This window comes from Podarcis bocagei, assembly GCF_964188305.1.
Source record: "Podarcis bocagei genome assembly, chromosome: 16".
NCBI lineage: Eukaryota > Metazoa > Chordata > Lepidosauria > Squamata > Lacertidae > Podarcis > Podarcis bocagei.
The window spans coordinates 23,947,040-23,968,957 of NC_138142.1; the positions used below are offsets into that span (position 1 = coordinate 23,947,040).

A 21,918-nucleotide genomic window follows, 5' to 3' on the forward strand; every position below is an offset into this window, starting at 1 on the left:
TTTCAGTTAACACAAAGGTTAGAAGAAGCTTGTTCCTCTCCCTTCTGGTTAATTACGTTGTTTTGTTTTGTTTTTTTGTTTTAAAAGCACAGATTAAATTTCTGATGGCAGTAAATTAATCCATTTAGTGAACCAGAGCTCCATTAGCGCACTGGTGTGTAAATGTGTGTCTCCAAGGAGCGGATGGCGATGTTTGTCTTTTGGATTCCTGATAAAAGCTACAGCTAGTTTTGCAAGGGGATCTTTTTCTTTTAATGTGCTCTGTATGCTTTTTGACGATGGGTTATTTCGTACTCAAAACAGCCTGTAAAGGTGAAGACATAATTGTGCATTACTTTAAGGATTTCTTCCCTCAAATTGAAGGAATAGGATGCTTCATCTAACGGCCTTCTCTGAGGCAGGATGTGTGTTTGGTAGAGGCAGCCTAAGATGAGCTATTTTGAGTAGTCATTTTCTTCTGCCTTCCTGGGCTCCCTTTTGAATCAGGTCCAAGGGCCAAAGGAGAAGTAGCCTGTTTCTCTGCACACTTGTCTTTCCATTTCATGTATGGAGCTGAACGATAATTTTGTGCCAGGAGAGTGATCTTGTCTGGGTGCTCACTAAATACGGAGCTGAGCAAACTTCGTTCACTCACACACAACCTCTGTCTTCTTAGCATTACCATATTCAGAAATATCAAGTTACAGTATAGGAAAACTGGTGCTATTAACAGTAATCCTTCTAGTTGGTTAATTGGTTCGGCAACTTCCAGGCACATGATGTGCGATGCAAATTATTTGCCGTGAGAGTTAAATGATAACCAATCAGAGGCAGCTTTGTCAATCCCAGCAGGTATATAAGAGGACGACTAGGTCTGCGACACTGATAAATGGGTTTGGAACAAATAGGCTTCAAACCTTGTTCAATCCCCAAGTAAAAGGTTCGGTAGCAGCGGGTGGAAAAGAGCTGCTTCCAGGCAGAGCTGTTGAGCTAGGGGGACATATAGGATTGTCTCCAAAATTAGTTCTACTCAGAGTAGAATCATTGAAATGAATGGACCTTCGTCATGTCCATTAACATCAGTGGGTCCATTCTGAGTACGGCTGGTATTGGGTACAGATGGTATAAGGCAGCTTGTATACCTGGGGGCACCGCATGCTCTTAGACACCCCTCTGGTGGCTGCTGAGCTTTCGTGCCCCTCCCAATTTTTTCTTTTTTAATGAGGGGTTTTTTGGCACTGTTTGAGAATTTGCACAATTTTTTATTAGTGCTTGTTGTTCATGTTGCTGTTGTCTGCTTTTTTTGACTATTTTGTTTTGGTGTGTGCCTTAGTTGAGGCTAGCTTAGGCCAGTTATTTTCAACAAGTCTGCTCTGATTAGCCTTGGTTATAACTCTATGCATGTAGCTGTGTTTGGGATGGTTGCGGGCTCTGTGCCTTGCCAGTTATCCTTCTGCAAAATAGGTACTTTACTGTGCCCACAGCTCCTGGGTCCCCAAAAGTTAAGGGCTCCTATTCTACGCCAATTCTTTATAAGATTCTTTATCAGAAGGAAGTCTGTGGGCTCGTACATGCAAAAAAGCAGACCAGCAACTTGTGTCTTTTTCCTGTTCCTTCTAGGATGTGGAATAAATAGCAATACAGTATTTTATTTTAACTCCTGTCTCCCACTTCTTCTGACTACTTTTCAGAATGAAATAAACGAAGTTCCCTTCTTTGACGTTCAGCTGCCTTATGAACTGGCGTTAAAAATATTTCAGTTCCTCGGCAGGACGGAACTGGGGAGATGTGCTCAAGTAAGTCTTTGCCAGGTTTGCTGGTGCTTCTTGCTTCCTTTCTGAATCTACTACTTTGAAGTAAACACCATTGGGATCAATGGGTTGTGCCGAACTGAGTGGTAATAATGCCCTGTAGTAGTATTTATTTATTATTGCAATTTCAAATCTAGTCCTCCATCATGTCTGAGCAGAGAGCGGCCGCATCTCTCTGTCTTGCAGGGAAGCTGGAGCACTCTGGCAGCAATTAACACTTTGACAGCCCTCATCTCCCAGCCACTGACACCTTGACTGCTTCTTGACCACTTCCCGAGCTACATGCAGCTCCCAGGATTGGCTGCGGGGTGGGGGGAAGAAACTTTTGAGACCAAAGTGAACCAGATATTGATGGAAAGAGGTGCTAGGTTACAAAAAGAATTGAGAGGCTAGAGAGAAGAAATTTCAGGAACACTCTTTAGAAAGTGATAAAATATTGACATAAAACATTTAACAGGTTCCCCAAAGCGGTCAATATTGACTCCCTAGGAGTGATGGGTCTCTGCTGGGGATGAATAAAGACCTGGCTGGTTGTGTGTGTCAATAATAATAATAATAATAATAATAGTTTTCTTATTTATGCCCTGCCCATCTGGCTGGGTTTCCATCAAGCATTAAAAACCTCCTGATACAGGGCTGCCTTCAGATGTCTTCTAAAAGTTGTGTAATTCTTTATCTCCATGACATCTGAAGGGAGGGTGTTCCACAAGGCGAGCACCACTACCGAGAAGGCCCTCTGCCTGGTTCCCTGTAACTTGGCTTCTCGCAGTGAGGGAATCAGCAGAAGACCTCGGTGTCTGGGCTAAGTGATTGGGGTGGAAATGCTCCTTCAGATATACTGGGATTTAAAAGTCAGCACCAACACTTGGAATTGTGCTCGGAAACATACTTGGAAGGCTTAGGAGTGGGAAATAAGTTTTACAATGCATAGTTTTTCAAAAAGTTCAGAACCTCGCCTCTACATAGTTCCATCTTTATTTCAGACATTATGATATATCCGTATGTTGCAATGTTTAGCTGGTGATCTATAGTGCAGTTGAAAGCCAGATATCGCCCAGCCTTACTCTAGACTTAGTCAGAAGTTTCCATAATACAACAGTGTTCTCAAACCTTGCTGCTTTATTGCTTAAAAAAAGATTGTATACAGGTATTTCTTGACTTTGACATTTTTTAAGAATTTGGGTTGGGATCGATGACTACTTTATAAGCTCATCAAGGGGTCAGTGTATGTGGGCAGTATAGAAACCTCTGACTTCTGCACAGCTGAAATGTAGCCCAATGTACAGAGGTAAAGGTCCCATCTGCCGCTCCAGCCATTTTTGCTTCTGGCCCTCCCCACCTCTGTCATGTTTCCCCGAAGGGTTGCCAACGAGGGAGTGCTGAAAAAGCTCCCTCACCCTGGCTTGCATTAACAGCCTCTTCTGATCAGGAAATCATCTGGTTTTTTTATTGGAAGATTTTCACCCGTTTTTAACTCAGAGTGGTATGCTTTCACTGCAAAAAACTCCCGAGCAGACGAAACGGAAAGGATTGAGCAGTTCGCATTCGGGACTTCTAAGCAGGCAATAGAAGTTTATAGTGTAAGGGTTTTGTTGCGCCGGGTCATTCCTTTCTTTCAAATCACTCTGTTGTAACTCCTGCGATGGAGATTTTACACTGAAATTGTACCCCAATGTTGTCCAGGCCAATTGCTTGGTGCAGTAAAGTGGCCTTGACTCTATTCTCCTGCTTAAAAGAATATATATTAGGATCTGCTTTTATTATGCTCTCTTCTTGACATTAAGCAAATGGTGGACTTCTGAAGCCATTCTTGAGAAGCAGTCCCAGGATATTTAGGAGGCAGCTGAGCAGCTGAGTTCTGTGCGCTTTACAAGGCTTTTGGAACAAGATGGATGGCCAAAGCTTTTAGTCAGCTTCTAAAGCGATCAAGTAAAAAGCAAAGCCATAAAAAATAAAGACCGTTTTCATTTTCCTCCCGGTGCTTTTGATTTTATTTTTTTGGCTGAATGATGGAAGACCTCTTCTGTTAAATGGAATGCCATGCTGCTTTTCACAGCTGTTGTTCTGTTAGCGTTTGTTATTACTGTTATTACCATTATTGTGATTCTTATGGGCGGCAGAGCAGTTTGAGAGTCAGTGAAGTTGCATTGGCTAGTGTGGACTGGCGTCATGAGCAATGTGAACTCGAAAAAAATGTTGGGTAAGAATAAAAGACCTGGATCCTTCTAAATAAAGTAGGAAAAGGAGATTTAAGTTTAATTAATTTAACTTTAACGTTAAAAGATTAGAATGTTGACAGAATTACTAAACTATGGCAACAAATTGATTTGTCTACTCAGGTCAGAGTCCTAATATGACCAGCAGATGATAATGAAATATGTGAAGGACCCAATGAATCATTTTCAGTGATCAGAAGGAAACTATTGTATACAACTTGGTCACAGAAAATTTGTCCACTGGGTTAGACTGTCTAAATGGTTTATACCAAGTTAGGTTACTGTTCCATCTAACTCAGTATTGTCTACACTGACTGGCAGCGATTCTCCCAGATGCTGAGGATGGAACCTGGGACCTCCTGCATGTGAAGAAGATGCTCTGTCACTGAGCTGTAGCTCTTCCTCATGAAAGTATAAAAGCATTAAATAGCACTCTACTCAAACTTGCTCTGGTTCCCTTTTAGGATTCAGTTAATCACTAAAATAGCTATATATGTGAGATTATATAACACAAATTTCTTGCATATTTGTATTTAGCTCTTGGATATTCTGCTGGTAAGATTCGGTGGAAACCTGGGAAATAACTCACTGACAGTGTTTGAAACTCTCATTGTTGTAGGCACATTTTGAGACAGGGAATTTCATTTGCGCGAGCAGTTTATGAGCTCTAGCCACAGTACTGCACCTAAGATTTCAGATTAAAACTGCAGAGTGGAAGGAAAGGAGAACCTTGTTCTGCCCCCCACTTTCAGCTCCTCTCTGAAGTCTGGAGAAGACACCCTCTTAAGAATATTAGGGAGGTGGGCAGGGGAAGGACTAGACCATGTGAAAAATGAACATAAGATTTTAGCTGCAGTTCATTCATTTTCAGCTTTGTTTTCTTGTTATAAAAAAGTGCAACTAGACATTCCGTTGTTGCGCCCGTAACCTAGGTTTCAGCTGCCATTTAGCTCCTAGCTTTCATATATCAGTTTCTAACACTGCTCACACGTTTATTTATTTTTATATTAATAAGATGCTCTTGAGTGGCTCAGCTTAGCTTTCAGCAGACAGGCCTCCCTCTCAATAAAATCAAGGGTGAAATTTCTTTCTCTCTTCCTTTCTCTTTTAGGTAGTGGGGGGAAGTCTTTTTTTCTTTTTCTTTTTAAAAAAACTTTTGGCCTCCAGTTGCTCACCTGTACCCTTAACTCAAGCTGAGCTAGGAAGTTTGAGCTGGAGCCAAATGCTGTGTGTGTTTGCCTGGGCTTTAAATGGGAGCAGCGCTTGTAAAGCAGGAGGCTCGAGACGCTTTTTATTAGCGGTTTCTTGCAGCTGTGCCTCGCTCAGCGAAGCTTTTACTAGGCTTGGCAGTGCCAGTTCCTGGTGCATTAATGGGGGTGCCTGGTCGTAGGGCCCCTCCTTGGAAAAACCCAGGTTTATAAGCCTAGTGGGGCTACAAGTAATCTGATTAAAATCACAGTGGGATAATATTTTTGTTATGCTTTCCCCCCTCCGTGAGTGTTAAAAGGACCTCTTGGAACCTGAGAATCCACTTAGGAGCATCTGTGCTTTCTAAAGCAATGTTTTAACTTAGATTTGGCAGTGGTGCTACAAATGCTTTCTACGCTGGCAAGCCTTGGCTTTTGTTTTCCACCCCTCTCTTCCTTACCTGTCTTCCTTCCTTGCTTGCTTGCTTCCTTCCTTCCCCACCCCATCCTCACTTTGAAGCTGGCAAAGCTTCATTGTGTTTACTTCTCTCTCTTGTTCAGAAGCCTCACCAATGTCAGCAGACGCTTGCTTTAGCTAAAATGGAGAGAAGAGTTTAATATGATTTATTGCTACTTCCATTTATAGACTGCTTTACTGCCTGAAAGACCTCAAAGTGGTTTACGCGCACACTGAGTATCTTTTTTTTTTAAAGTCAAGTGATTTGCATAGCAAAATACTCATACCATATCCAATCCATAACACAAAACAAATAAAATTGGAGAAAAGTACAAGGCAGTATAAATATATAGTTCCAAACAACACAACATAAAATCATTCATCCAGTCTCGCTCACCATCCATTTTACACAACCACTGCAGCCATTCGCTACCTCAAACGTCACCTCTGTCTGCCACTCCTACGTGAACCACTCATATTCAAGAATATTACAACCCACGGGCAAAGGTTCACAGCCAAGTGTACACTCATAAGATGCATTCCTGATATCTGAAGCAGTACTGGACTCTGGACGATCTCTTACTCCTCCTATTTCTCACCTGAGAGGAGCCCAGATCCCTAGTTGAGAAGGCTCTCTCTCCTTGGAGGGCATAGAGCTATTTCCATCTACTCCCAGAATTATAACATGCACGGAACTGCAAAATCTCAACATTTGATAAAGAAGCAATCAACTAGGGTAGTTTTCTTTCCCTTTGCTAGAGCATTAACTCCTCCTGGCAGTTGTCTTTGCATGTATGCCAATGTCAGGATTATTATTCTTCTTATTAATTTTTCTTCCTCTCCTCCCTCCTCCTCCTCTTCATAATACAGTGGTACCTCAGGTTACATACGCTTCAGGTTACACACTCCGCTAACCTAGAAATAGTGCTTCAGGTTAAGAACTTTGCTTCAGGATGAAAACAGAAATCAGGCTCCAGCGGTGCGGCGGCAGCAGGAGGCCCCATTAGCTAAAGTGGTGCTTCAGGTTAAGAACAGTTTCAGGTTAAGTACGGACCTCCGGAACGAATTAAGTACTTAACCTGAGGTACCACTGAAATAAAAATAAAGAATTATTGCATTTATATCCCACATTTTTCTCCAAGGAACTCAAGGTGGTGTACATGGCTTTCCACCTCCTCATTCAGTCCCCCAAACAACCCTGTGAGGTAGGTGTGACTGAGAGCCAGTGAGCAGAAATTGATTTTAAAGAGAACAAGAAAGCAAAAAAAACCCCATTGTCACCAACTCCTGAGTGCATTGCAGACGTGGTGGAGAAGGTTGGGACAACTGTAGGCATTTTTGGACGATATGGAATATCTAGAGCCATTTAAATCTAACTTTAGTCCGGGCCATGGCACCGAGTTGGTCTTGGTCACTCTGCCCGGAATGGCCTCTATTAATGGGACAAGCAGGGCTGATCTTGGTCCTTCTCAAGCTTTCTGTGGCTATTTAATATTGTTGACTGCCATATCCTTCTGGACCAACTACGTGGGATGGGATTTGGGGGACCTGTTACTTATATGACCTAGTCCAGAGAGCAGCATTGGGAGAGTGTGGTTTGGGGTTTTTTTTGGTCTCTCGGTATTTATGCTATGGGGTGCCATAGGGCCGCTGTGATGTCTTGGGGTTTCTTATGGCACACAGAGAAAAGGAATTAATGGTATAAATTTTCCTATTTCTTAAGTTTTCCCTGAAGGAATAACTCTCCCCTTTCCTTTTTTTCTGAAGACTATTCAGTCATTCAAGAAAGGGTCATAACCCATTGGTTTGAGCACCTGCTTTGGATGCTAAAGATCCCAGGTTGAATCCTCATCACCTCCAGTAAGGACTAGGAATGTCCCCTTTCTGCAACCCTTCAGAACCGCTGCTGGTCATCGTTGGCCATCCTGAACTAGCTGGACCAACAGGTTCCTGTGAGCCGCTGAAGCCTGAAGCAATCCAGCCCAGGCACATGGTGGGCAAGGTCCCAGTGATCAATGGGCCTATTGTTGAGTCATGTTAGCTATCCTTACCATCTCTGTGGGCCCTGAAGCTCAACCTGCCAGGGGAAGGCTACAGCTGGATATCAGTCTCCATGGATGGGCGCAGGGAAACCTACTAGGACAATCGATTCTGCAAAGAGAAGACTGTGTGCTTCTTGCATGTAACGATGGGCAATTTCATCACCATTGTTGGCAATTACATCACCCAGTTGCGCAGTTATATCACAGGAGAAGCAGAAGAGGAGGAGGAAGCTGTGGTACTGCGGGAACAGGAATCGGAGTGGCTGCGGGAGTGGCGGCAAGTGGAGAGGGCGGAGCGGGAGTGGCAGCGGCTGGAGTTTGAGCGGGAGCAGCAGCGGCTGCTGGAGCAGCAGCGGCGGGTGTCGCAGCAGCAGCGGGCATTGCAGCAGCGGCAAAGCCAGGTGCAGGAAGAGGAGCAGCGGCAGCAGGAGCTGGCGCGGCAGCAGGAATTCCGCCGGAGGCTGAGCTCCCGGAGGAGCGACCCCGCTCATGAGGAAGCGATACGCCAGCGGCAATTGCAGCTGGTGGCGCAGCACTGGGACCACTTGGAGGACAAGGACTCCCGCCTGTTCGCCGCGCAAGAGCTGTATCGGCACTCGTTGCAGGACCATCAGGATAATGCCAACCTGCGCGCGGATCGGCGGATGGAGCACGAGCAGCGCCGGCTGCGCCACAGCCTCGACATCGCACGCCAAGACACGGAGAGGTGGGTGGAGCGGGAGCAGCAGCGGGTGGAGGCGGCCCTCAGCCATCAGCAGCAGCTGGCTATGCTACACGATCCACATGGCTTCTATCAACCCTTCTAACTCAGCGATACACCACAAAGCATCGCTGGCAGGGGGTTGCCTCCATGATATTCCTAGTCGTCCTGGGTGCTGCGTCGGCTGCAGTTGCATTGAGGGTAGTGGAGACCGAATGGCCATTTGTATCACCCAGATGAGCAGCAGACCATCCTGGAAAGAAAGAGATGATCACCACCGCTAATCAGAGGGTGCTTCTGGGAGAACCGCGATGCACATGTTGAAACTCCATTGAGGAAGGAACTAACTCTCCGTGATACTGCCTTTTGGAACCTTGCCTGATAGGACTTGGGACTGGGAATTCCTTGAGCCATCACCCCTTTGAGACTGAACTAGAGGAGTGAATCTCATGTGGCCCACCATTCCTTCCTGTCTTCTTCCCAGTGTTCTGCGCCCCTCCCGTCACTTGCCATGTATCCTGTGACCTCATAAAAGCACACGGAACGGGCATGACGTCCATTTATCCACCTTGGATGATGAGGATTTATTCATCGGCCACTTCTTGGCCCCCACAAGGCCCCCAAAAGTGGTGAACCCTTAAAGCAAAGTATACAATAAAGTACAATTAAACAAGCAAAGCAAAGTAAGCGATAGAATGCAGTGAAATGACATAGGTCAGCTGGCTAGCAAAACAGTGTAAGGCAGCACAGTGGAAGTGCAGAAAAGTTGGGCCTTCCCAAGCTAGAAGGCAAGGGTGACCTCAACAAGCATACATCCCTCATGCTTGAAAGCTAGTAGCACCCCAGGACAGGGGTTGCTATCGGAGCCAGTGTGGTGTAGTGGTTAAGAGCGGTGGACTCGTAATCTGGGGAACCGGGTTCGCATCTCCGCTCCTCCACATGCAGCTGCTGGGTGACCTTGGGCTAGTCACACTTCTCTGAAGTCTCTCAGCCCCACTCACCTCACAGAGTGTTTGTTGTGGGGGAGGAGGGGAAAGGAGATAGTTAGCTGCTTTGAGACTCCGTAGGGTAGTGATAAAGCGGGATATCAAATCCAAACTCTTCTCTTCTTCTGTGAGATTCCAACACCCACCAGCTCAATCCAGCATGGCCAAAGGTCAGGGTTGAGAAGGGGAGTTTCAGGTTCTACAACCACTGCCTTAAGATGTCCTCTGAGCGCCCAAAGGAATCTGAGCTTAGCTTAAAACAGTGGTTCCCAAAAATCCCTGCTCCCAGTGGGAGACCTGAAAATTGCAGATTTCCTTGGCTTGCCCCACTTTGTGATTTTTCTGCATGTCGAAGCAATTGTAAGGCGCTGTGCTAGTTGCCGTGCGATTTTTAATCATACTTTTCTTGCTGTTTTTATTTTTTCTGTTGTATTTTATTGCGTTAGAATTCGCCTTCCGCAGAATTCAGATTGTCAAACAGTAAAATGCAATGTAAGAAATATATTTGAATATAAGCCGTAATTTTAAACATGCAGTTAAAAACCAGTGTACTTAATGCAGACATGGTACAGCCCACCAAATTGAAGTTCATGGACCACGGTTTGGGACCCCCTGGCCTGCAACATCTGGCCTTCTCCATGAGAGATTGCATCATGATTTTGGGAGTGCTTCCCCCCCTTTACTTAGTTTTATGATTAGTGTCATGAACGGAGCCTTAAACGGCTCAGAATGTCAATACCTCAAGGACCCCATACAAATCGACCCGAACCCTGCAATCATCATTTGAGGCTGTTATTCATGTGCTCCCTCTACGAGAGGTCCAGAGGGTAGCAGCATGATAGCGAGTCTTCTCTGCGGTGAGATTTCTTGTTGCCTTTTGCATGTATTTGGGGCTCAGAGCAGCAGGAACAGGCCCACATTAATCTCTCCTGCTGATGGAGAAGGGCCGTAGCTCAGTGACAGAACATCTGCTTTGAATGTAGAAGACCCCAGGTTCAGTCCCCAGTATCTCCAAGGTGGGGCCGGGAGGGAGCCTTGTCTGAAACCCTGGAGAGCCCCTGCCTGCCTGTGTTGACAGTGCTGAACTAGATGGACCCATGGTCTGAATCTTAAGTATAAGGCAATTTTCTATCATCCTGAAAACCAGAGTGGGCAGAAACATGGCAGTAAAACTGGGCAATTTAAAACAGAAAACACACACACATGGTGGAAAAACCATAAGACAAATCAGCCTGTCAGGCAAAAGGCCTGTCTGAATCATATCTGTTTTTTTTAAAAAAGACATTTACTTGTTCTTTGGAAGGTTTCCAGAGAGGGTTAGGCAAGGCCTTGTCTCAGAAAAGGAACTCCAAAGCACAGGAGCAGCCAGTGAGAAGTTATTCTTTGCTTCCCCCCGCAGGTGTGCATCATGTTCCTTAAACCCCGGGTAGCCACCATCCAGATATTTCTGGAGTGCAGCTCCCATGACCTCTGACCCTTGGCCGTGTTGGCTGAGGCTGATGGGAACCCTAGTATAGAAAGACCTGGAGCGTGACACGCCAGCTAGATTAAATGCCCCCCCCCCCCCCGGTCTGATTCAGCAGAGCATTTGTGTTTTTCATATCTCTACAGCATGGGTAGGCAAACTAAGGCCCGGGGGACAGATCCGGCCAAATCACCTTCTAAATCCAGCCCGCAGATGGTCCAGGAATCAGCGTGTTTTTACAGGAGTAGAATGTGTCGGAGTAGAATCTTTGGGTTGTTTGTGGGGCCTGACTGGTGTTTTTACATGAGTAGAATGTGTCCTTTTATTTAAAATGCATCTCTGGGTTATTTGTGGGGCATTGGAATTCGTTCATCCTCTCCCCCCCAATATAGTCTGCCCCCCCCACAAGGTCTGAGGGACAGTGGACCTGCCCCCTGCTGAAAAAGTTTGCTGACCCCTGCTCTACAGCATATGACATGACTCAGAGAGAAAGAGAGAGCAGGCACTGAGCTGCAATTTAACTAAAGTGGCCGATAAGCCGACGTGAAGGTTTATTCTAGGGGAATAACAGCGGAGAGGAACAAAGGGACCTTATGCTGCCTTCTGTATAGACCTCCCTGAATGTTAAGGTGGGAGTGGGGTACTGTTCTTAGGTGACACATAGCAGGGCCTTCTCTGTGTTGGTATCCTGTTTATTGAACTCTCTCCCTTTGGAGGTGTCTCTGGCACCATCATTTTACTTATTTCAACCATTGGGCAGGATGCATCTCTTCACCCCAGGTTTTGAGAAGCCAATGAATTATTTTAGATTGGGTTTTGTGCGTCCCCTCCCTTTCCCCCCTTTTTTGCGCTGTCATAATCTTTATGCTATAATTGTACTTTTAAGTCAAGAGTCCTCAACCTTTTCAGACCGGTGACCCACCTTTAGCCCAAACATGCATTTGGGAATTAATTTTACACTGTATAGTTCAACTGCAGTAATATTGCTGCTCTGCCCCCCTGGAGGGTCTCTACCCCACTGGCTTAGGTCTGATGGTCAGGGTAGAAAAGGAATCGGAAGTGGAGGGAAAGGAGAGCAAGTTCGTTTTCCAGTAGCATCAAGAGCTGCAATGAATAGGCGTTGGAAGGGTCAAGATCTACACAAAATCTTTATTGAACCACTTTTATTAAATCTGCCAGGACGATCAGGTGCATCTATCACTCTCAGTGTTGCCAAGCAAAACCTACCAAGAACTGACCCCAGACACTTTGTAATTTTCCTCTTTGGAGTTTGTGACAGGACTACAGCTTTTAAGATGTTGGTGCCCTTGTTACTCTGTGCTACTTTTATTTATTGTTTTCAACGCTACTAGACCCATCTGGACAACATGTTCCATACACTTCTTATTTTGCTTCTTTAATTCTGGTCATGATCAATAAAGATTTGATTTGATGTGCTTTGGAAGGATTTCCAATAAATGACCTTGCACATTGGTACCAAAAGATGGTGCGTTGCTTTATTAGACAAGCTCACACAAGGAGTGAGACTTGCTGGATGTGTTTGCAGCTGTTTCCCCTTGTTTTACTGAGTATGCAGGAGTTAAGTGCGCCTGACTATCCCTCGCCTGCAGCATATTCTCATTTGTAGTTTCAGTAAAAAACTTTTGGTTTGGGAGGGAGCAACAAGTCAGCCCAGAACCTGTAAGGAAGCTGCTTATTAATTTGAAACTGCCAGTAAACCAGTTTGTATTTACCTGTCTCTTCCATTCTTCCAATTGACTGTGGGACAGTGTATGAGTTATTTGTAACAATCCTTGAGTCTGCTTTCTAAGAACATAAGAAGAGCCTGCTGGATCAGGCCAATGGCCCTCCTAGTCCAGCATCCTGTTCTCACAGTGGCGAACCAGATGCCTATAGGAAACCTGTAGGCAGGATCTGAGCATGACAGCAACTCTCCCGTCTCAGGTGGGGAAGAGAGACCATTATAACACAGCACAGCCAAACTTCACTTTTAACTCCATGCATGAAGATGCTGCGAGCCTCCAACAAACGTACTGTCTGGAGCTGATACCTGTCTTGCTGCTTTTAGGTTAGCAAGCCCTGGAAGGTCCTTGCAGAAGACCAGCTCCTTTGGTTCCGGTTGTGCCAAAAAGAAGGTTACCTGCCCAACAGTCAAATATCTGATTCTCCTTTCTGGAAAAGGACCCTCCGGGAATGCCGGGAGAAGGAGCAGGTTTTAAGAACCAACTGGAAGGTAAACTCTGCGGGGGATTCTTCTTTTGGAATCTATTATGACTCTATTAGGCAGGGGTGGGGGACCTGTTTTAGCCTGAGGGTTGCATGCTTGTGACAGGCTGGGCCAGGGGCAAAAGTCAGCAGAGTGATGAATGGAAATGTTAACCTTGTATAATAAGCTAGTTCCTATAAAGCAAGAAAAGGGGGGCCACTCTTATGCTACCCTTATGCTATTCATATAATCAGTTATCAGTAATCAATATATTCATATATGCTCACATATAACAGGGCTTACAGTGAATTTTATAATCCATTTTGAATCAAAGGAAAGCTTTGCCTAAGCTAACTGCAAACTGCTTGGAACCGCAAGTCCAGAACCGACCTTTCACCTAGTAACATCCTGTACCCCGAAGGAAAGGGGAAGACATGAATCAGAGACACTGGTACAAAATCCCCCTCAAATGCAGGCTGAAATAGTCCACAGAACAGGAAGGGCCAAACCACAAAACTTGGGGGAGGTAAGGCCAGGAGATTCCCTGAGTCTCATTTCCTTGTTCTGTCCGAACTAGGGAAAAGGTCAGACTGCACATCATTTGTGCAGACAATGGAAAGCAGAAGTTAGGGAGTGAACTCTGTGCAAGGCTAGGAGCCTGGCAGATGCACGCTAATTGGTTATTCTTCGCTGGCGTCCGTGACTGTCTCATGACTGTCTCATGATCTGTGATTTGCTCAGGTATAAAGACCTCAGGATTTGTATGCTTCGGGGTCCCAGTCTTTTGGAAAAGATTCCAACTGGGTCCATTATTGCTCAGCAATAAAACCTCACCTTCTTTTTCTCCAAAAGCTGTGTCTGTCTGATCCTTGTTTCACTCTAAGTGGGTACCACTTTACTTTCACGTGCTACACCTACACCTACACCTACACACACACACACACACACACACACACACACACACACGATCATACATCCCTTTCCATCCAGGCAAGCAAGAGGTATAATCAGAATTCAAGGATGCATTATTTCCAGGCTGGTGAGAGGTACAGCTCAGGAGGGTGGGTGACCTAGGCAGAGGCATATGATGGGTATCAACTCTCAATGATTTCAGACAGAGAACTTTCATAGCCCTATCTGGAGGCACTGGGGGGCAAGCTTGGCATCTTTTGGGCACAAAGCATGTGCCCTGCTATTGAGCCTTCCCCTGCATACAGGAACACAGGAAGCTGCTTTCTATCAAGTCAGACCCTCGAACCATCTACCTTAGTGTTGCTGGCTCTGACTGGCAGCAGCTCTCTGTGGTTTCAAACAGGAGCCTTTCCTAGCCTTACCTGGAGATGGTCGAGATTAAACGTGGGGGCCTCCTGCATGCACAGAGCTATGACCCTTCTGGTGATGGGGAAGCAGAATGGTTAGGATTGCTACGTGGCTGATCAGGGCCAATGCCGCTCCCTTGTCTTCCTCTGCAGAACCGCATTGGCGCCGTGAGCCAGCTGCAGTACGAACTTGGGAAAGTTCTGTGCGATGTGCATTCTTGCGACGGGGTGGTCATTGCCGGGTAAGTACATGGTAGTTGGCTTCCTGAGAGTTCTGTTTTGCGGACTGAACACTTCTCCTCCCACCGGCAGCCTCGCTGGATGTTGCGTGGCCAGTGCAATGGGCTGTATCCAATGTAGCTGTGAGTTAAAGTCGCTTAGCTGTATACTTATTGCGCTGGTGGAAGGTTGTTGCACAAGGGGAAATGCGCATTCGTATTCAGAGATTGTTGGGCTGCAAGAATCAGCTGTTGCTCAACAAGCTTATGCCAAAACAACTGTTGTTCTAGATTCCTTTGTTGGCCAGCCTTTAAATTCTGCCATCCGCTGGAGCAAAGGTTCTTGTGCTAAGGGTCCGAGAATGTTGAGTGTTGCCTAGAAGAATTGAATTGACAGCCTAATTGAGGTTCTCAGGGGAGGGATTTTTTTCAGGCACAGTTGCATGTCAGGCTAAAGGAGTACAGCAGGTTCAACGGAGAATGTTGGATACAGTCCACAGTGACCTCCTGGTGTTGCCAGACTAATTATACTTCTCATCATCCCTAACACTTGGGGCTGATGGGAGTTGTAGACCAAATATCTGGGGGACTACAGGTTTCCCATCCTTGCTTTAAGACTATAAAGTTTTATAAACTCTCAAACACAGCTCTACAAAGTAGCCATCTTCCGGGCTCAACCTGCTATCACAATCAATCATTTTTTGCTCTGTGTGTGTTTGCATCCAGTCTTTCTGGCCAGTTACACAGATCTTACAAACTTAACCAGAATAGTATCCATAATTCAGAAAATTTGCTAGCAACACAAAGGTATCACATCTCTTTTGCTGTTGATTTACTACATGTCTTAGAAGTGGCAGCCAAAAAAATTATCTGTTTTTTTTTTTCTTGTAAGATTTTCCTTGTTTTCTGTAATGGGCTAACATGACTACGCCTCTGAAAATTCCAAGATGTAATACATGGGTAGGCAAACTAAGGCCCAGGGGCCAGATCCGTCTCAATAGCCTTCTCAATCCAGCCCACAGATGGTCTGGGAATCAGTGTGTTTTTACATGAGTAGAATGTGTGCTTTTATTTAAAATGCATCTCTGGGTTATTTGTGGGGTATAGGAATTTGTTCATATTTTCCCCCAAAATATAGTCCGGCCCACTACATGGTCTGAGGGACAGTGGACCGGCCCCCTGCTGAAAAAGTTTGCTGACCCCTGATGTAATACATTCAAAATAAATTCTGAAAATCCAGATGTGTATGTGTGTGTGTGTGTGTGTGTGTGTGTGAGAGAGAGAGAGAGAGAGAGAGAGAGAGAGAGAGAGAGAGAGAGAGACCGACCATAAAACTTGATCACCAAAAGCCAGCTGATTTCAAAATCTTGGTCTTGGCTTCAGGAAAACGTTCCATACATTGACAGTAGCATATCTAAGCAGCTCATGGGATCTCCGCTGAGAAACAAATGGCTGAGTATCCATGCAGGTCCTAATATCCACAGCATTTGATTAAGCATACTGGTATTTCAAGGAGATGAATCACTTAAGAGGTTTCTCTGTTAAACTTGGGGATTCCAGCAGAAACCCTGGAGGGAGACTTGTCTGCTTGCTTGCCTGCCTGTTTGTTTTATTTAGAGCATTTGTGCACCATACTTCAGCTCCCAGAGTGGCATAAATACTATCAGTTAAAAATAATAATAGGCAGTCTCCAGTCTCAGGTTTATGATTTTGAAGAAACCCTAAAAATGACATAAGGGGAAAGAAGGGAAGAGGGGAAAATCAAACTCGGGTGTGTTAGGTATTTGCATGATGAGTCACCAAACACACATCTTGGCGAAGAAGAAGAAGAAGAGTTTGGACTTGATATCCCGCCTTTCACTCCCCTTCAGGAGTCTCAAAGTGGCTAACAATCTCCTTTCCCTTCTTCCCCCACAACAAACACTCTGTGAGGTGAGTGGGTCTGAGAGACTTCAAAGAAGTGTGACTAGCCCAAGGTCACCCAGCAGCTGCATGTGGAGGAGCGGAGACGCGAACCCGGTTCCCCTGATTACGAGACTACCCCACACTGGCTCTCGAAGAAGAGAGCAAGCCAGTTTTGTCCTGTTAGGTTAAGCCATGAAATCCACTATCCTCTTTTCAGAGTGGCTACCCAGGACCTGAACACACAAGCACTATTACCCCATGCCACTATGGTTTCCACCAGCTTGAATTCAGAAGCATTAATAACACTGGAGGCAAAGTATAGCTCTTGTGGCTTCCAGCCATCAATACCCTTATCTTCCATGAGTTAGTCCAGTCCTCTTTTAAAGCCATCCAAGTTGGTGGCAATCGCTGCCTCTCCTGTGGGAGCAAGTTCCAGAGTTTTAACACTGCTCTTCATGAAGAAGTCATGAGCTGGGCTGCAGCTGGAGCTCTTAAGGGAGCTGAACACTGGTCCTTACGGGAGAGAAGTTGACAGGACAGCAGAGGTGACCAAAAGGGAAACAGGAGCCTGAATCTGTGCTTGAGAAAGTTACTGTCTAAGTAGCTAAGTATGCTAGAGCTGAAAGCATTGATTGATCCACGGATTGTGTGTGTGTGTGTGTGTGTGTGTGTGTGTGTGTGTGTGTTTTTTTAATTGAAGACGGTCTCTGTAAAACAGTGTCTGTTGCTGATGTTACTTACTTGGGGCTTAGTCACTTATTTGCCTAAAAGGGGGCTTAGAAATTTGAAACCTCTCAAAACACTTCTTTTTTCCAGAACTGGCTGCTCAAGGGGGTGTTGGGGAGGTGAACTCATTTAGCTCAGTGGAATTTGAGATTTTCTTTTTTTTAACCCCCCCCCCCCCCCCGCCAAGAGCCTCGGCTCGTCTTTGGATTAAGAGCCTGACTGATGTATCCCCAAACCATAAAACTGAATCTGTTATTTAACAGAGATAAAACTTATTATTGTGGCTTTTAGCTGAAAAGCTGGGGGGGGGGGAAGAGGCAATGACAGTAGTTAAAAGCTAAACTCTGCTTGATACCCTTTCTTCATGCCTTGGAACGGGGTTTGTACTGGAGTGCCGAATGTCTCCCCTGGGCTGCATTTTCTGAACCACCCGAGAGAGATTTGTCCACTCCCACAACGGCACATCGTTTCTATTTATCACCACAATTGCTTTATCTGCAATGCAGAGTTGAAAAGGTTTATTAACGCAGGTCTTTTAATGCCCTGAGCCTTATTAATTCTGATCCTACGGTTTAAAAAGGTGGGGGGCAGGCGGTGGCTTTGAGAATGATTGTCCCAGGTTAATTAGTAATCTTACCTTGACCTAGACTGGAGTATATAGATCAGGTAGAGTCCCTCTCTCCCTCTCCCACCCCCCTCTCTCTCCTCACCTCCTCCCAGCACGGCCCCCCCCCCACTTTCCACCCTCCCAGTCTTTCAGAAGCCACCAAGCGGGCGCTCAGTAGAAGTGGTGATGTCATACGAACTGTGAAATTGGCTCAGCCCTGCCATAAATCAATGTATGGTATTTTACAGCAACGCTTCGTTTTAATGATACATTTTTGTAGAGTAGGATTAGAGTCAATTGTCTGTATAAAACAAATATATATCTCCTGCTCCATTAATGCCAGATTCTTTGAGTGGCGGAGATGAAGGCAGCTTGAACTAAATTCAGGGAGTAGTTCTTCCCTCCGCTTTTCTTTTTCTTTCTTTTTCAGGATGAAATGTTGAGAATTGATTGCCTCCCACTAATAGCTAAGCCGGTATTGACTGTGCCCCTTCAAAGGTCTTAATTTTTTGCAACCCACCCCACCTCCCTTTTTCAAACGTGGCTTCAGATTGCAGCTGGTGCGAGGCCTCGTTCAGGTATCTTTGGCAGAGGGGCTCGTGACATTTTGAGGACCCCCAGGGAGGCGGATGTTTGCGCAGATTCGGTCTAGCTGGAGAGCTGCTGATATCTGAAAAGACCATTTCTGGAAGCAGCCAAGCCACACGGCAGTTCAGCCACTGCTTTCCCTCTGCGAGATCCAGACATTTTGCAAGCTTTTTTGGAGGGGGTCTAATCTGACATCACCCCAAGCAGCATCCACTGTGGTTTTGCTCCCCCCTTTTTTGGGGGGGGGGTAGGGGACATAAAATCAAAATTAGATATGGTCATCATAAGACCAGTTCTTTTCTGAAAAGCAGAGTAAACGTTATTGGTGCTGGCCACTGCTGGAAGCATTATGCCTCTGAACAGCAGTTTCTGTGAATCATCATTGGTGAGAGCGCTGTCTCACTCAGGTCTTGCATGCCACAGTTCTGGCAGGTCTTAATATCTCGACTGAAACTAGAACCCTTCTCACCTTGATCTTAGAAGAGCCAGTGTAGTATAGGGGTTGGAGTGTCTGACTAACACCTGGGAGAGACCAGAGTTCCTATTCCCAATCGGCCATGAAGCCCACTGGGTGCCCACCTCACAGGGCTGTAGTGGGAATTAATTAGGATGGGGAAGAACAACTTTCAGAAGCCACCTGAAGGCAGCCCTGTATCGGGAGGTTTTTAATGCTTGATGTTTTTATTATGTTTTTAGATACGCTGTAAGATGCCCAGAGTGACTTAGATGGATAGGGTATAAATAAAGAAGAAGAAGTTTTTTTTTTTAATAAAATTTTTTATTGGTTTTTCACATTTTATAAAGACATAACATACACAAAAAAGACAAAGACAAAAACATGCATAATTTCCAAAATCTTACTTTCTTAACCTTGTTCCTTGACTTCCCCCCACCCCCCTTCATGCATCCCAATTTCCATAATTATGTCAGCAAGTTCTTATTTCTCCTCTTTAGTATCTTAATATAACATCTTTTATAGCAAATTAGATTCTTTCCTAAGTTGGACTCAAATTCCCTTCCATCGATTTCCCAATTTGTATTAAGCAAAAATCATGTTAACTAAACCCAAAAGTCATGAGTGTTTTTGAGGTTCTGTTTTCCCCCTCCCTCCCATCCCCAGTTTCCATCCCTTCCCAAATACATGTCCATAATAACAGTTCTTAGCCTGGGTTCCTCACGTCCGAGGCCTTCAAATCTCTTTCAGTCCCTCTTCGCCGGTCTTGTTGGTAGTCCTTTATGTTGGTCATCAAATCTCGAAGGAGTTCTGTCCCAATCAAATCAGGTTTTCTTCCCGCAAGAGTGCTTAAAAACAACTGCTGCAAAAGTTCCACGAACCCTTCATCTTCAAAGTGGAGGCCCCAGTCGTATTTCTTTTTTATTTTAAATTCCTGTATTCCAAGTACTCCAGGGGCCTCCTCTAGAAGAAGTTGTTGTTGTTGTTCATGTGTGCAATTCTGACTTGCTTGGAGAAAAATGTGGGTGTATATGCAATGCAGAAGCAAGGCTTCTGTGGCTCTCCCTGAGTCATCATTGAAGCACACAAATCTAGCTTCCTAAGAGCCTGCCGGATCAGGCCAGTGGTCCATCTATTCCAGCATCCTTTTCTCACAGTGCCCAACCAGATGCCTCAGTGGGAAGCCTGCAAGCAGGGCACAAGAGCACTCTCCATCCCAGTGGTTTTCCAGCAACTGGTATTCGGAAGCATTCCTGCCCCCCATTGTGGAGGCAGAGCAATAGCTATCATGGCTTATAGCCATTGGTAACCTTCTCCTCCAAGAATTTGACCAGTCCTCTTTTAAAGCCTTCCCAGTTGGTGGCCATCACTGCTTCCTGTGGGAGGGAGTTCCATAGTTTAAAAATGCACTGCTTGAAGGCCTTCATGTTTCTGGCTGTGGCCAGTTGTATTTCTCCAGGAAGGATACAAATAGGGTGCGAAGGGAACAGCCCCTGTGCTTTGCCCTTCTCCTGGTCCCCAGCCATGCTCCAGAAGTAGTAATGTAGGAAAGCTGCCTTCTCTCCAGCCAGACTCTTTATCTACCCAGCTGCATTCAACACTTTCTATCTCTCTCCACGCAGTCCCTTTGCACCTCTGTGTCCCCACGAGAAAGAAAAGCCCAGCAGGGAGGCATGGCCCAGCCATAGAGGGTGGCATCCCTACACTGCCTGGGTCATTGTCAGTCACACATGCCACCTAACCAAAGAGTTCAGTGCCCAGAATGGCATAGCTTGGCCGTGTGTCCCTAACTGCTTGCCTTCCTGCCAGCTCTTCTGTTGCAGTGACACAGAGGTGTGTTTTTTTGTGAGGGCCTTCCTTTAGAGAAAGAAGCTGGGTTTTAGAAGGAGACTGACTTTTGTCCATCCGTCCGTCCCCCCTCCAGTCCCCTCCACCACAGGTTGTCTGAAACAGAAGAAATGATAACCTAATCAACAGGGCTAATTTTAGAGCGCCGCTGTGGGAGTCGAGGCCCCCAAGGTGTCTTACGCATGTTAGCTGCCTTGACGCCCACTGAAACCATGTACAGCAATCATCCTGAGCCTCAATTTACCCAATAAGAGATGCATAGAAAAACTGGTCTTACCAGAAGCAAGCTCTCTCTCTTTATTTTAAAGGAAACTTTCCTGTTCCGTGGTGTGTTCTGGCTATTCCTAATGAGCATGTGAATTTTTAAAGCAAAGTACTGGTCCTTCTAACCCCTAGGAAGGGTGCGGGAACTGTGGCCCTCTGGGTATTGTTGGACTACAAATCCCATCAGCCCTGGCTGCTGGCCATACAGGCTGAGAGAGGCAGCCACTGGCCCAAAGTCGCCCAGTGGGCTTAATGGCCAAATGGGGATTTGAACCCTGGTCTCTTCCAGGTCCCAGTACAGCACTCTAACCGCTACACAACACTGGCCACATATTCATGGTACAGACATTTGAAATCAATGGGCTTAAGTTAGTCACAGTGATTAATTTCACTGGGTCCACTATGAGTACATCTTAACTAGCCGCAGCCCATAGCATCTAACAGTTCTTATATATTGGTTGACTTAACGTCAATAAAAACCAACCGAAGAATTAGAGAGAAGGATGAAGATGACTGGGGAAGGGGATGCATTTCCCCCCCACCCCACCGGCTAGAGATTAGGGGAGTTGAAAACAGATCGATAGTCTCCAAGCCAGCTACTCATTTCTCTAATCTGGAATTGTTCCTTAAGGCAGAAGAGAATTTCGACTCCAGAATGCGATTCATAGAGGAACAACTTGAACTCCCCATCTGCAGATACTTGCTATTCTTTTTGTTTAAACAAAAAATCTGCTGTATGCTAATTGTCTACAGCACCAAGTGTCCTTGAGAAGTCTGCATTTTGCAGTGCCATCTTAGCGGCTTTTTTTGTAAGCCTGGAAAGAAGGAGAGGGAGGGGAGAGGGAGAGGGAGAGAAAGAAAGAAAGAGGTCTTTGCATTGTTTTGAAACCGGAGGCCCACGTGTCACAGGCTCCTGTCGCTTTAAGCTGCGCATCTGAGA

General features: G+C 45.6%; 1 protein-coding gene and 1 long non-coding RNA gene across 4 annotated transcripts in view; one reads left to right on the forward strand and one right to left on the reverse strand.

Moving 5' to 3' along the window:
- FBXW8 (F-box and WD repeat domain containing 8) overlaps positions 1-21,918 on the forward strand; it is a 62,687-nt gene that overhangs the window by 3,434 nt on the left and 37,335 nt on the right. For 2 of the 3 annotated variants that reach the window (XM_081175282.1, XM_081175280.1), the window contains exons 2-4: positions 1,671-1,775; positions 12,912-13,076; positions 14,522-14,610. In XM_081175282.1, the coding sequence (XP_081031408.1) occupies positions 1,671-1,775; positions 12,912-13,076; positions 14,522-14,610 (359 nt within the window). The remainder of the gene's footprint in view (positions 1-1,670; positions 1,776-12,911; positions 13,077-14,521; positions 14,611-21,918) is intronic. The other variant, XM_081175281.1, reaches the window with a different exon arrangement.
- Positions 2,892-7,678, reverse strand: LOC308576174. Its single transcript, XR_014003123.1, has 3 exons — positions 7,465-7,678; positions 5,655-5,788; positions 2,892-4,015 (listed from the first exon to the last, which is right to left on the reverse strand). It is a non-coding gene; the product is annotated as an uncharacterized lncRNA (long non-coding RNA).